Here is a 14933-nt window from a genome sequence, read left to right as displayed (position 1 = left end):
CAGGAAACAAAGCATATCAAAATAGCGTGATTTCTTTAAGTGATGTAATTTCCTAATGTTCCACATTATCCAGCTCTTATATAAAGAACTTCATATTCTCAGAATCAGTGGTCCCACAATTTTTAAAATTTGAAAACATGTCCATATTAAGATGCACTATACTTAGACTTACACATAGTAGAAGTTTACAGAATGAATCTCTCCCCTCCCCCAATAAAAGAACTAGTTTTGCTGATGAACCGCTTTGGGTTTATCTACCCAACAGCTGGCCAAGGTTGGCTGCTCTTTATAAAATCCATTAACAGTTTTCTGCCATCATTATTTTCATCTGTCTGACTCAAATATTCTTTCTACAAGTAAATTCACCTCTCTTCTTCCTTAGGGTCATGGAAGAATCTTCTTGTTATCTTTGTCATCTTACTAAGAAGCCCTCATTAGGAGAATGAAGGACAAAGGTTACCCAGGGGAGAATTAACACAGATTTTTTTTTTTTTTCACTTGTCAATTCAGCTACCAAAATGAAAATATTTAATAAGCCTATTAAGTGACTTCCTTTAGGCGATGAGGCTACTTAATCAGAGAGAACAATTGTCTGAGGGCCAGATGATGGGTAATTGTAAAAGAATGAATTAATTTTCCTAGTTACAAGTTCTGTATCTGGAAAGCTGAATACCTATCAGCCCACTAACAATAAGATCAGATTGAGACCTAGAGAGACTACCGACTCTATAGAGGATATACCTAGGTTTGTGTTTGTTTAGTTATTAAGATTTCCAAAGGGGAGCTCAACCCAATAGAGTTTGTCTATTAATTCCTTTTAATTTGGAAGACACTTCATGGGTAGCTCTGCAAACTTGGAACTTTTAAGTAAAAGCATCATCATCATCATCACTGTCATCATCATCAAGGATCCTCTGATCCTTTGTTTCTTCCAAAACACAATATGGAATGAGTGAAAAGAAGTGTAAAGTGTGACAACTTGCATAGTAACAAAAGAACTAAAATTACATTTATTAAGGCAACTCAGATTTTCTGTTGTGTGGCCTTAAAGAATCTATTTAAAGGCTGTTCTCTACAGTGAGACTTGCCCTGTGTTTTTTAATCTGACTTTTTGTATCTCATAATTAATCACCCAGAAATTAACATATTCTGTCAATTTTCTCCTGCATGCCATCTTAATGACCATTAGATTCTTCCTTCTAAGTCTTGTTTTGACAAGGACTGTCTGATATCTTATTGACAGTGGGTTTGAATAACTTTTAAGATCCTCACTGTCTTGGCAAGTAAAAAGTTAGTACCGGACATGTGTCCTGTTTCTATGATAATATGCTCCCTAAGAGCATGCATTTTTGTATTAACTTCACCTCTGGGTACATGGTCTTCCAACCTTTATTTTTTCTTTATACCAAATTTGTTACTTATTTTTCATATTATCTCTTTTGTATTTTTATAAGCAAATTAAATTATTCTAAGGTAGTGGTGCAAATACATGAACATTTGCAAGATGAATACTAACTGTATCTTTACTCATAATTGATCCTAAAAAATAAAAATTTTCTTAAAAGTAAACATGAGGTCTAATATTTTATGCAACTATAATTGAGTCATTCACTCGCAAGCTTATTGTACATTGTTTTTCATTTAAACAATAGGGGTTTAAATTCTGGCACAGAGCTATAAATGTCACAATTCACCAGGTTGCTGTCAACTACATTAATTAGCTACATTAGAGTTCTACATTATGATTCATATGAACACAAATCACAATCTGCAAATGTAATTGAGTTCCAGGTTAACAATCTCCTCACTTCAGAACATGCAGCATTTCCAAGCTCATGTAAAACTGCTATTTTTCAGCTACAAGAATGTATTAGTGTAATGCTTGTTATAATTATCAGTTTAAATGGCACTGTGTGGTAAATTTAACTGCATTAATTACATCTTGTTTGTCATCCAGACAACTAGAGTGCCATTTATTCTAGTTTCAGGTGTGTACAGAAGAATGCCCCAAAGATTATTTCCTCCCCCAAAAGATGCATTATTATTTATGGTTTTCAAAATGAATATTACAAACCTTAAAATAATTATACAGAGCTATGTAGATCCATATAAATCACCCAGACAGAATAAACGCTAGTAGATTAGAATCATTCTTGGATCATTCCATTAAAAGAACACATTAACAATATTGGGAAAGAAAAAACACAGATGTCAATCATTAATTTATAGACTTTTAACTATTAGGGACATCTGCCTTCAGATATATCTGTTGATTAATAGTTTGTTTACATTGTTATAATGAACCAAATAAATTTATCCCTGAAATTTCCCCCAGAAGTTGAAGAGAGTTTTGAACCACCTGAGGCACCTTTAATTCTTACCATTCAGACTGTTGCCTTAACTCAGCCAGCTGATGAAGTCGCTTAAGTGCTTTTTCTTGTTTCTTTTCATCTTTCCATGACTTGGAAGCTACATTTCTAGCAAATTCGCGTTGCTTTAATTCTTTCAGTCTCTGTGGATAAAGAAGAAAAACAGAAAGGACACTATGAATAAGTAATGTATCTTTCTCCATCCAAAAGCTTCCTTATTAAACTTTGTCCTAGGTACAAAGGTGACTTTTTGGATAGGGAGAGTAAAAGCACCTTCTCCATCAATTCTATTCTCTGCTCCAAGATAAATTTAGTTGTCAACTGGGTTATTTATCAAAGCTTGTCACAATCACTATAGAAATGTGCTGCAAAGCTGAACCCCAATCCTGACCAGGACCACCCTGGGTATGTAAGTGCAATCATGTGTGTGCCTGTGAAAACATAAATGGGGAAAATATGTAATATATGAATGGGTATAAAGGGAGAGGAAGTTATGGGATGTACTTCCCTCCATGCACTGCCCCCCAGCCCTCTCACTTATAAAACATACTTACTCTTATCCCTGAAAATTGATATGATTAAATACACTGGGTGAAATGCACTTGTAATAAAGAACATCTCTTATGGTGAAATATTTAGTTCAAAGCTCTAAATGCAATTCTTAACTCATTTTTTTTTGGTGGAGATATTTATCCAATTCAAATTTCTATATTGTATCCAGGAGGAAAAAAAACGGGTCAGGGATTTAAACTCAGGGTAGAGGCCTGGCCTTACTTGATTTAAATTTAGCCACCAGTTTTTAAATTAATCTTTTCTCTAAAACAATTGACTTACATGAAGATTGGATGCTACTCATTATCTGTTCGGATTTCTACTTCAGAATCTGCCACTAAGCATATCTAATGATATTGAACAAATTGAGAAACAGTCACAATCAAATGAGCATCTTTAAGTTTGGGTCTTAATCCTGATTTGAGTATATTTGAAGATTAGCCTCTCTTAACCCATTTAAAGTGATTTTAAACTACCTGAAATCTGTGTCCATTTAATCTCCTTTTATTTCCCAAATCAAGTATAAAAAGATGTTTTCCAGGAATGGCAAAAACTACACAGCTATCAGGTGAGGTAATCACCGTGTAGTAAGCTATTCCCCACCCACAGAACAAGGGCCAAGACCTTTAATGATCACTAGCTTCCTTCTTGAAAGGGACCACACTCAGGGGAGATGGTAGCCAAATAACTGCTTCCAGGCTAAGTATTTAAGGAAGGAAGCAGAATATTCTGAGCACAAAGAACAAGAATTTCACAAGAACTAGAAACAGCCACAGGCACAAGAGTGGAGTCAACATGAATTCGATTTTTGACAAATGGTTTTTAAAGAACAGAAGATTTCAAAAAATAAAATTATGGCCCATGTGTTATCAGAAAAAAAAAAAAAGGATCAACAATTCACTAGAGCTGATAACAGCACAGGGTCTAAGCCTCAAAGGATAGTCTTGGTCAGAAGACAGAGAGGATTATAAAAATTCCCATTTCTTCTTATCCTCCTACTCACACTCCCTCAGCCCCCGTACGCATAATAATCTAGTTCTTGGGGTTAAGGCTTATTTTATGAAAAAAGATCTTTTGGAAATTGCTCAAAATTTAAGAGCCCACAGAGAATGCAATTCAACTGTGTGGAAGAGAGACCATGGCTACTTTGGTAAAAAAGGAGAAGGATTTTTTTTTTTAACTTTCAGTTACTACCAAACATAAAATACTCCACAATATATTTATTTAATATTTGATATTACTAGTATATAAAACCTGAATAGCCTTGGAGAGGAAACTGATTCATTTACTCACAACATCTGATACTTGAATCTCATTATTGGAATCTTATTTGAAACTTCCAGGTATACCTGTTTCTTTCATTAGCCTTTCAGATTCCAATACTGTACTCCTATCTCTGAGAAATGATTGAAAATTCGGTCTCATTTATCCAACAACAAATATTATTAACTCCTACTATGTACTAGGGATATAGAAATGTACAAATCAACTATTTTTTCCTTAAGGGAGACAGACAACTGAACAGATACTTTTATAAGATACTATTAAGTTTCTTAATAGGAGTGGACGCAAGATGCTTTGGCAGCATACAGAAAAAGTTAAGATAGATTGAGGGGTAGGGACAGAGAATTCCTGTGTTGAGGAAGTTGGTAAAGTTAAAATACTTTTATGGAACAGAGAAAACTACAAGAAGACATCTAGCCACAGTCTTGGCTTGGCCAATGCTGAGTGCTCAAGACTATACAAAGAACCACAGCCCTTCCTCCCCCACACCCCCCCGCCCTCCCCGAGATCTGCAGAGAGATTCCCTCAAGTTTTCAGCATACTGATCAGCAGTGCATGTGTGTGGGAAAACTATTCCAGGCCAACAAAAGAACCACCTGAAATAACTAAAGGAAACAATGCCTAGCATTCCCATAGAACAAGGAATAGTGCCTGTTCTCACCAACAAAACTGGAAAACCTCTTGGGACATTGAGCAGAGAATTCAGGGAATCTTGCTTCAGTAGAGAATAATTAGCCATAGAGTGAACACTACTTCGCATTTGCCTAACAAAATTTTTATCATTTTATCAAGAAGTAAAAAATATAAATCTGATTGCAAGTAACTTAACTGCATTTCGGAACCAAATTCAAGAATATTTATAAAAATACAAAAATTCACAAACAAGGAAAAGTTAATGACATCCAACATCCAATCAAAGATTTTTAGGCATGCAAAGAAGTGAGAAAACACAGCCAAAAATGAGGAACTCAATCAATTAAAACCAATACAGAACTGACACAGATGCTAGAATTGGCAGAAAAATGCATTAAGACGGTTATAACTGTATACCATATGTTCAAAAAGTAGAAAAGAGACAGTGGACAATTGTGTGACTGGAGTCTCTGAAGAAGGGGAGGGAATATTTGCAAATCTAATAGGTGAAAATATTCCAAAATTTCTGAAAACTATAAATCCCCCTCCCCCCCAAAAAGAAACCTCGAGCACAAGTAACATGAAGACAACCACACCAAGGCTCAACATAATCAAAATTTTCAAAAAGTGAAAATTTTAAAAGCATCCAGAGAGAAAAGATATAATTCTTTACAGAAGAATGAATAATAGGGTGGCAGAATATTTCTCACTGAAAACATGCAATTGAGAATATAACGGAGAAACATCTTCAAATTTCTGAAAGAAAATTTAAAACTTTTCAAAATAAAATTCTCTACCCAGTGAAAATATCCTTTAAAAAAGGTGAAATAGAGATAACTTCAAACATTAAACATGAAAGAATTCAACAGCAGCACACCCACATGATAAGATATGTTAAAGAATATTATTAGGCAAAAGGAAAATATTAACAGGTAGATATATGGGTCTATAAGAAGAATGAACACCAGAAATAGTAACTATAATGATGAATAAGACATATTCTTTACTATTTGAATGTATCTGGACTGTTTAACAAAAAGACAATAGCTATGTTTCTTGGTGTTTATAACAAATTTATAAGTAAAATGTTTGACAATGATAGCTTAAAGCCCAGGAGAGGAGAAATGACATAATATTGATAGGTCTTATTCTACACATGAAATAATATAATACTGATTGAAGGTAGACTGTGATAAGTTAAAGAAATGTACTATATACCCTACAGCAACCATTTAAATAATAAAACAAAGTGTTTTAGCTAATAGGACACCAAAGAAAATAAAAGGAAATCATCAGATTTACTCAACCCAAAAGAAGACATAAAAAAGTAAAAAGGAAATTAAAATAGGTGGGACAATTATAAAACAAATAGCAATATAATAACAAAATCTAAATACATCACTAACCAAATTAAATGTAAATGGTCTAAACACTGGAATTAAGAGGTAGAGAATGTCAGTTTGAATAAAAAAGCAAGGTCAACTATATGTTAACTACAAAAACAGACTTCAAGATAAAGACATGATGGGTTAAAAGAAAAATTGTAAAGAGATATACCATGTCAACACTAGTCAAAAAAAGATGGAAGGGCTCTATCACTATGAAACAGGATAGATTTTAGAGCAAAGATATATTACTAGGAATAAGAAAGAGTATTTCATAATGATAATGAAGTAAATTAATCAGGATAACAAAAAAGCCTAAATGTTTATGTACCTAATAATAGAGCTTCAAAATACACAAAGCAAAAATGGATAAAACTACAGGAGAAAAGTTAAATCCACAATTATAATAGGAGTTTTCAATGCCCCTCCAAAAAACTGCAACAAAATGTTAATTGCAAATACCATTTTTCTGTAACAGGTTACATCAAGGTGATAATGCCTATTCTAAAAGACCCTTCCAGGAGCTGATTTGTCTAATGAAAAGAGGACTGTTTGATACTGGACAGATAAGGAGAACTTCCAAGAATCCAGAGGACAAATTTTGCCAGCCAGGTCATTTAGTTTGGATTTTCCCAAGTTTCTACCTTTCGTCTTGTTTTCTGATTAAAAATTCATTTATTTAATTAATGGCACATACTATAATTATCAGTAATCTTACTGTTTAAAGTGAAAAACATTTGGACAAAAATAAAAGTTCTTTGAGGGTACACAGTAGGTCAGCTCTTATTGAGATCAGCTCCAGACAAGGAAAAATTGCTAGCTCACACATCTACAAAGAAATATAGAAGCTCAGTAAGTTGCATATCTGTAGCAAATCAGGGTAAGTGGGTTAGAGCAGGTGAATGTTTGAAACTCACTCTGAGGAGAAGTAAGGAAGACAGAGAGTAGAATCTAACAATACAGGGAATAAAACAATGTCTGGTTTCCAGAGGTGTTTAGATGGTAGATGACACCCTGTAGGGGTTAAGACAAGGATTCTAAAATCAGTCAGACCTGCATTTGTATCTTGTCTGTGTCACTTACCAGGGTAATAGAGAAGAACAAATTTGACTCTATATTGGATCCATTCTTTAACTTTTGTAGTCTATTACATTTGCTACAAGTTAATCACTAAAGGGATGTTGTCTATAGCTTAAAGTATACATAATGGCCCATATCTGGGAACCCTGCCTCCCACGCTTGAGCGTCAAGCTAAAATACCTTTGTTTAAGGTCACAGGAAACATCCCGACCAGGCCCACCTGTGAATGGCCACAGGAAAGAAGAAATTAACATATCCCCTCTAGAGTCTAACCAGAACCAGGAAATATGTGCAACAATTTATTGCCTTTTTAACTTTACCTCTTCACCTCCCCCTCTCTGTTCTATAAAAGATACTAGCAACCAAACCTGGGCAAGATCATTCTTTGGGACACTGGTCCATCATCTTCTGGTCTGCTGTCTTTTCAAATACATAATAAATAAAGTCACTATTCCTTGTCCCAATGACTCTTGATTTTTTGACCTGTCATGCAGTGAGCAGTATAAGCTTGGATTCAGTAACACTAGCTCTGAGACTCCTAGAAAGTCACTCAATCTTCCCTAACTTCATTTACATTTTTAATTTGGCAAACTATTAGAATTTACCTTGTAGAGTTCTTGGGATTGTTATTTGAGTTGGGAAAGGTAAAACACTGAGCACAGCACCTGATATACAGCAAATGCTCATTGAGTATGCGCTATTATCACTTTACAGGTAAGATTAACGTCAGATTTTATGGAATTGAACAAGGAACAGGATGAACAAGAAGGCCTTGATTTAATTGGCAATGAGGAACCATTAAGAGCATTTGACTCACATTCTTATTGAAAACAGAATGTTTGATTAGTTTTCATCGGGATGGTTTTACAAGATCAGTGGGTGGAGTCTTTTCTAAAGGAAAGGACAGGAAAAAGAAGCATGTTGGGTACATTCCTCACCCTTGTCTTAAATAATTTATAATGTTTAGTGGAAATATTTGTAATTTCTGTAAATCCAAGATCATATGTCACTACTGAGGAAAATAATAAATTTTGAATTAAAGCATGATTTTTTGTCAAACTTTTCTTTGATAAATTTCATTTGAAGCTTGCCCTTGGGTATTAATATTACTCAAAACTGAACTCAATCAGGAAAGAGGGTAAAAGACTAGACATCTAGTATTTTCTAGAGGGAAATAGGGACATCTAGCTCATGTCCTTGCATCTGTAAAAGGAATTGAAGAGAAATAGTGGAGCAGATGTTCTTCATGGTCCTGAATGGAGGCTACCTAACCTGGGCTTTACCCAGGTCAAAAGCAATACAATAAGGACTGTCGCAGAGGTCAAGGTAAAGAAAGAAAAGCAGTTCTCACGTATCTTTTCCAGCTTTCACAAAGCATTTTATTCTCTCTCTGCAATAAGTAAAATAAGGTTTATGGAAATATACTTGCTTAAACACCCTTATGAAATATGTGAGATTTAATTTTTCTCTCAGGTTCATTTTAAAAGTACAAATTAAGCAATCTTTATTTCCCTACCTGCCAACAAGAATGCCTGGCGCATGCACTGCAAGTGGAATTCAGCTATGAGTAAATAAAGAGGCAAATTGATCAGGGAAGTGAGTCTCCATGTGTTTTGAATAGCAATGCTCCCAATATCATTGCTTCCCAGTCAGAACATGCCTGTGAACAGCATCCCACTCCAGTAACCACTCTCGTTCACCTTCGCTGAAGCAGAACACACATGTGAAATGAGTTTACTCAAGCACATCTACTTTTTCCTCTCTGAAACAGAATAACTCCTTCCATTTCTGGACTTCCATCCATATATCCCAGGGCATTTTGCAGGCATTAATGTTTTTCTTCACAGTAGAGCAAAACCCCAATGCAAAAGGTCAAAATGATTAGCCTCATTTTAGAGATGAAGAAACAAACATACAGAAGGTTGAATGAGTTGATCCACATCAAAAGAGAGGCCAAGAAAAGAACTGTGACGTCCTGAAAACGGGACGTTTAAATTTCTTTAGAGTAAGGAAAAATCAGAAGAGTTTATGTAAAAGTCTAGACATTGATAATAGTTCCATTTTGTGAAATTGAAAGTCTGTCCAGTTCTGAAATATGGTTCATTGTTTCGAAATGTTTTGCACCAAAATGATTTGGAAGACATTTATAGATCGTTAAACAGTAACACTTGAGAACAGGAGTGGATATAATTTGAACAATATGATCAAGATATAAGAATTAAATTATATAAAAAGTATTATGTGTCAAAAAATTGTGCATGTTGAAATGGGGCTTTCCTTATTTCCTGCTGTTTTGCATGCCATTATCTTTTCTGCAATCTGGTAGCTGTATGAACACAGATAGTGAAATAAACTAATTTTTTTTTTTTTAAGTTTCCCATTTTAGAAGCTACAGTTCAGGCTTCTGACCAGGAGGAGTTGCCTGGAATGAATGCATCTGAATGCATTCCCTGGAGGGATTCCCTGCTCCAGGGACCAATCGTGCCACAAGCAAGCTAAGAATGGCTGAGAAGAATGAACCTGGGGTTGATACTCTGTCCCCATCCTCTTTTTCACAAGCGCTAGCTTAAATACTTTACAATCCTCCGAGATCTGAGGTATCCTTCCTATGCGAGCTGGAATGTAAATTCCTAAATCTCTAGCCTCTAAATCTAATTGCTGGCAATTAGCCTATTGTGCTTTGACAGACCCTTGGAGATGCCTTACTGGGCTCATTTTTGGTCTCTCTGATGGACTGAGCCTGAAGTTCAGGAGAGATATAGTTAAGGCTGAAGACATCACTGTCTAAGTGCTAGTTTAGGGATGCTTCTAAATTCTAGGACAACCTGCAAATGTGGTTCACATAAAAAGAAAAATATTCTTTGTTACTCAAAGTAGCCTGGGACACCTTCACAGCTTAGGGAGGAGCATATATGTAGGTGATTAAGGTATATGCCCCAAGCAAGTCACCACAGCATCCCCTTCCAAGGCCCAGGATTCCCTGAGAAATCCTCAAAAGGCAAATGGACAGCTCTAGTGTTCTTATTTATTTCTGAGAAGTTTCTCAGATCCTTCCATCCTCTAGGTAGTAAGGTCAGGATCCAAGCAGTAACACAAGGCACAGATTATTATTTGGTTTTAACTGCAAGGTTTATTTGTTTTCTGCACCATGGTATAACCAAAGCTAAAGTTCATAGTGCCTTTGTAAGCCGTATTAAATCAGGCAAGAATATAGTCAATACTATGTAAGCATCTCTAGTGCTTGTTGCTGTGAAATGATTAACAGCATTACCAAGGAAGCGCTTTGGTGATTAGGAATGGGAATTGCTTTTCAGGCTAGTTTAGTAGTAGAAGTCAAAGGGCTTTTAATTTCCACCCTTCTCCATGTTCATAGTGTGAGAACACACCTGCCACATTAGAATAATGTCAATTCCCATGAAGTGTATACAGAGAGTATGTTCAGGTTTGGAGAAATCCACCATTTCTTGAATGAGCCAATGAAAATTCATTAATTAAACATTATGTCTTGAGTCAATATTTGATTAGACTAATACTTAGTTTACAAGACCTCAGAAAAAATAATTTTGCAGTCTATCAAAATCCAGACCATGGAGAATAAGTTCAATGTGAGAAACAAAAGAAAGCTTCTAGACCAGGAAAATCCAGACACTTTTCCTCATGCAGCAAAGTTTCAAAATTATTTCCTTAGAGAAAAAGTGGAAAATGCCAGAGTTTCATACATTCTTTATAGGCGAGTATGTAAATTACTTATATTTTTTCTTAAAAAGTATTATTCATGCCAAAAAATGCTCAAATAAGTTTTCCAAATCTCTTTCTTTTAGAAATATTTCCAAGTATCAAAATATAGAGTTTAGAATGGGTATCAAAACAAACTGTTACGGAGATTTTTATGCATGAAGCTAATTTCTAACACTCCCAGTTACATGTGGAGACGACTAAGGCCTTAAGGGAATCTTTAATTTATCTATTTTTAAAGATAAAGAGAATTAACCACATTCCTTGTGGGGATGTTCTAGGAAATAAATGTTTTTGCACGAGGCCCTAGGAGTCTAAAAAGGAAATCTTGAGAGAATCCCATGGCCAGGTCTGCCCTCTGGGAAGGTTGCTTGGTTGCTGTCATGATGCTATCTTTATCTGGCAGGTTATTATCTGCTCTGCAGCTTTCTTTCCCAGCTGTGTGATGCCTTCATGGTCACCTCCTCCTCGTTCAGTTCATGAAGAAAACGTGACCGAATGCACTCTGACCCAGCTTTCCAGCTGTTTCTTTAAGAGCAATTTCTTGTATTTCAGCATCTTGCACAACCTAACATTATATTGATTTTTAAAAGCTCTTTTAGTTTCCACTCCATCCTCCCACTCTTTCATACCCTAGTTTAGGGTCAGCAACGCCTGCTGAGAATGTTGTAGGCAGAAGTATTTAACCTGAACATACCTGCAAACTAAGACTCTGGTAGCACAGAGAAAGTGTTCTTGAGATTTCCTTAATTCCCTACCTAAATGTTGTTCTGAAATAGAACTGTCTTTGAAAAGAAACTATTAAAACAGAGACAGGAACAGACATGAGAAATCAATGAAATTAGACTCAGGTATAAAATTGAATTTTGGATCATGTGACTCATACAGTAAACAGAATGATGTTTTAAAGCTGAAGATAGCAGTTAGTAATGAATTGAGCTATATGTATCAGAAACTTGGCTACAGTGACATAATCAAATGAGGTTTATTTTACTCTTAACCAACCACCCATATTCAAGCATACCATGGTACTTATGCCTTCTTAAGGAAGTCCACGGCCCAATTTTTTTTTAACTCTTAGTTTCTTGCAATTTTATCCTCCTGGTTGTAATATACCTGAGAAATATCAGGTTTCAAAACTGCATTCCAAGTAGGAAGAAGGAAGAGCTAAAGACAAAAGCTGACTATGATTTTTATCTTAAAGACCACAGTTTTTTGGAAGTCGCGCCAAGTAGACTTCACTGAAACACATTTGCTAGGGGGATGTCACATGCTATTGACATTTGAGTAAGGGGTGTGGGAAATTCAGGTTTTTAGCTAGACATATGGCCATGCCTCAAATAAATCTGGGTTTTGTCAGTAAGGAAAGAGAGTGGATGGACTGTGAGTAGGTAACCAGCACCATCGGTCCTACTGAAGTTGCTAAATGTGGCCAAAAGGAGTGGATGCTTTTAGTGTTCAGTCAGGCACACTGCTTTCAGACATAAAATTCCCCTCTACAGGCTCTAAGCCATTGGGCTGCAAAACAGGATAGTGAGAAATTTTCAGATCATTTTACTCCACATCCTTATAAAGGCCTTAATTTAAAATGACTAATTCTTTCAAAAAGAGTTGGAATTGATTTTCTACTTAGGTATACAGTGTTAGAATCAGGAGTCAGTAAATTAAGGCCCATGGGTTAAAATATGGCCTTCAGCCCATTTTTGTCAATAAATATTATTGGAACACAGCCACACCCATTTGTTCACATCTTATCTCTGGTTTACTTTCAAGCTATAATGGCAGAGGTAAGTCCTCATAACAGACGCTGTTCTCTACAAATTCAAAAATATTTACTAGGTGATCCTTTCCAGAAAGTTTGCCACCCCAGGGAGAGAAACAACCCTGTTCTTGTTAGTTCAAGATGAGGGGGGTGTTAATTCCATATTTACACACCACATAAGATGTTTTCCCAGTGAGAAACAGCCAGGTCAGGGAAAGCAGTAAAGAAGCAGATAGCAGTGGTGGGAGAAAGACATAATGGTATTTGGAGAAATACCCAGTTTTATTTAACTGATAATAAAGTTGAAACTTCAGAATGCAGGACCACCAGTGCTTATGGGATAACTTTTAGTACAGGTCCAAGAGGAAGGGGATATATGTATACATATAGCTGATTCACTTTGTTGTACAGCAGAAACTAACACAACATTATAAAGGAACTATACTCCAATTAAAAAAAAAAAAGAAATATTTGAGTCTAATGAATATTCAGCTCAATGCCTAAAGAATCTATAACCTCAAAATTGTACCTTCTCAGTGCCAGAGCCACATAATATCACAGCTTTTAAAACTTCTATAAAATAAAATAAATTAAAATAAAATAAAATAGAACATCAGTTGAGATGAGGATGCTTTAAGCAACTAAAAATTAAAATTCACAATTGTGAGTCAAAATACAGTGGAAATAAGGACTGCAGGACTTGGTCAGATAAGAGAAGAGAGAGATATAGGCAAGGTTGGATCTTGGCCTTCTATTTCCTTCCTTACGAAGTATTTGACCTGCTTTCACATTCAAATCAAAAAATATCATGAAGATACAACTATAATGGAATAAGATATTTAGTTAATGTGATTATACAATTAACAGAAATTCATAATTCAAGTGAAAAACACTTTCTTTGACATCTGAATTGGTTGTTGATTGGAGATAAATTATGCCTGGAAATGAAATCTGTTTAGATAACTCAGCTATCAACAGCTATTTAATGGTGCTCTTTATTTACCTCTTATTTCATTTAGTCTACTTTTAATCAAATTTCCTAAACCTTATTAACTACGGTAATTTGGAACGGACAAAAAATTATTAAATTTATTAGAAGTGATAAGTTCAGAAGGCTACACTTTTCACTTTTCCTAAACAAAGTCATCTAACCATTAGTTGATTTATAAATTATTAGAATAAATATGATCATAGGTGTAAAAAGGTATGAAACCATGAGTGAATCAATTTCATATGAAGTTCAAATAGAAGTGGGCTGAAAAAAATCTCTTTTTAAAAATTAATATCAGAAATAGGAAAATATGAATATATAAAATAATCTGCTGATATCTGAAGCCTTATTAGCAAAGCCCTTATTTTCCTTGGGAATATACAATATTTATGTTTATCATACTTATTATAATGAAATATTGAAAACAACCCAGAAGTCCAAGTATAGAAAATTGGTTAAATAAATTATGAAAACCATGTCTTTTGCCAAATGCCCCTCTGTAAGTTAACAGTCGATGGCGTCTTGGACTTAGGCTGAAAAACTGTGCTTCAGAAAAAAATCTATCAGTTGCCAGGTCTTTGGGGCTGACACTCCAACTCAACCCTATAGCCGAGTGTTGGAAGTTGGCAGGTTCTGCTTAAATATAATCACTGTAATATGTTAAGAAACAAGTCTGTCTGAAGGCAAACACTGTAAAGAGACTGAACTTTGGTTCCTCTAGATATTTTAGTTAGCAAACATTCTCTTACATACATACAGACACACACACACACCCCCACCTTGTGTTTTCATTTTTACCATAAATATGCTTGTAATATAAAAGAAAAGATTGCCCTGGATAAGCTGAACAAGCAAGGAAGAGTGTATTCAAGAGGACTGCAATAAAGGAGAGACACTGAATGTAACTCTACTGAAACGAAAAGCAGGAGGATTTTCAAAGGCTGGGATGTGCAAATGGAAAAGTACTAGAGGATGCTGCGCGGAGGTCCATCAGTGTGAGTAGGCCATCTGTGTTTACCAACTGTCCCATAGTGAAATTAGCCTCCCATCCTCCCACAGAGACTGGGGCTCTCTCTCCTACCATGATTACATTTCAAACGTCTGAATCGCAGGTCTTAAGAAAGATATTTCTGGATTATAGA

General features: G+C 35.3%; 1 protein-coding gene across 1 annotated transcript in view; it reads right to left on the bottom strand.

The window, feature by feature from the left end:
* The window catches only part of ZNF804B (zinc finger protein 804B), a 488274-nt gene that overhangs the window by 6807 nt on the left and 466534 nt on the right, over window positions 1–14933 (bottom strand). Inside the window, exon 3 of the mRNA XM_057732211.1 lies at window positions 2382–2512. Within this exon, the coding sequence (XP_057588194.1) occupies window positions 2382–2512 (131 nt within the window). The remainder of the gene's footprint in view (window positions 1–2381; window positions 2513–14933) is intronic.

The sequence above is a fragment of the Hippopotamus amphibius genome, chromosome 4 (assembly GCF_030028045.1).
Source record: "Hippopotamus amphibius kiboko isolate mHipAmp2 chromosome 4, mHipAmp2.hap2, whole genome shotgun sequence".
Classification (NCBI taxonomy): Eukaryota; Metazoa; Chordata; class Mammalia; order Artiodactyla; family Hippopotamidae; genus Hippopotamus; species Hippopotamus amphibius.
This window is presented reverse-complemented; position numbering and strand designations above follow the sequence as displayed.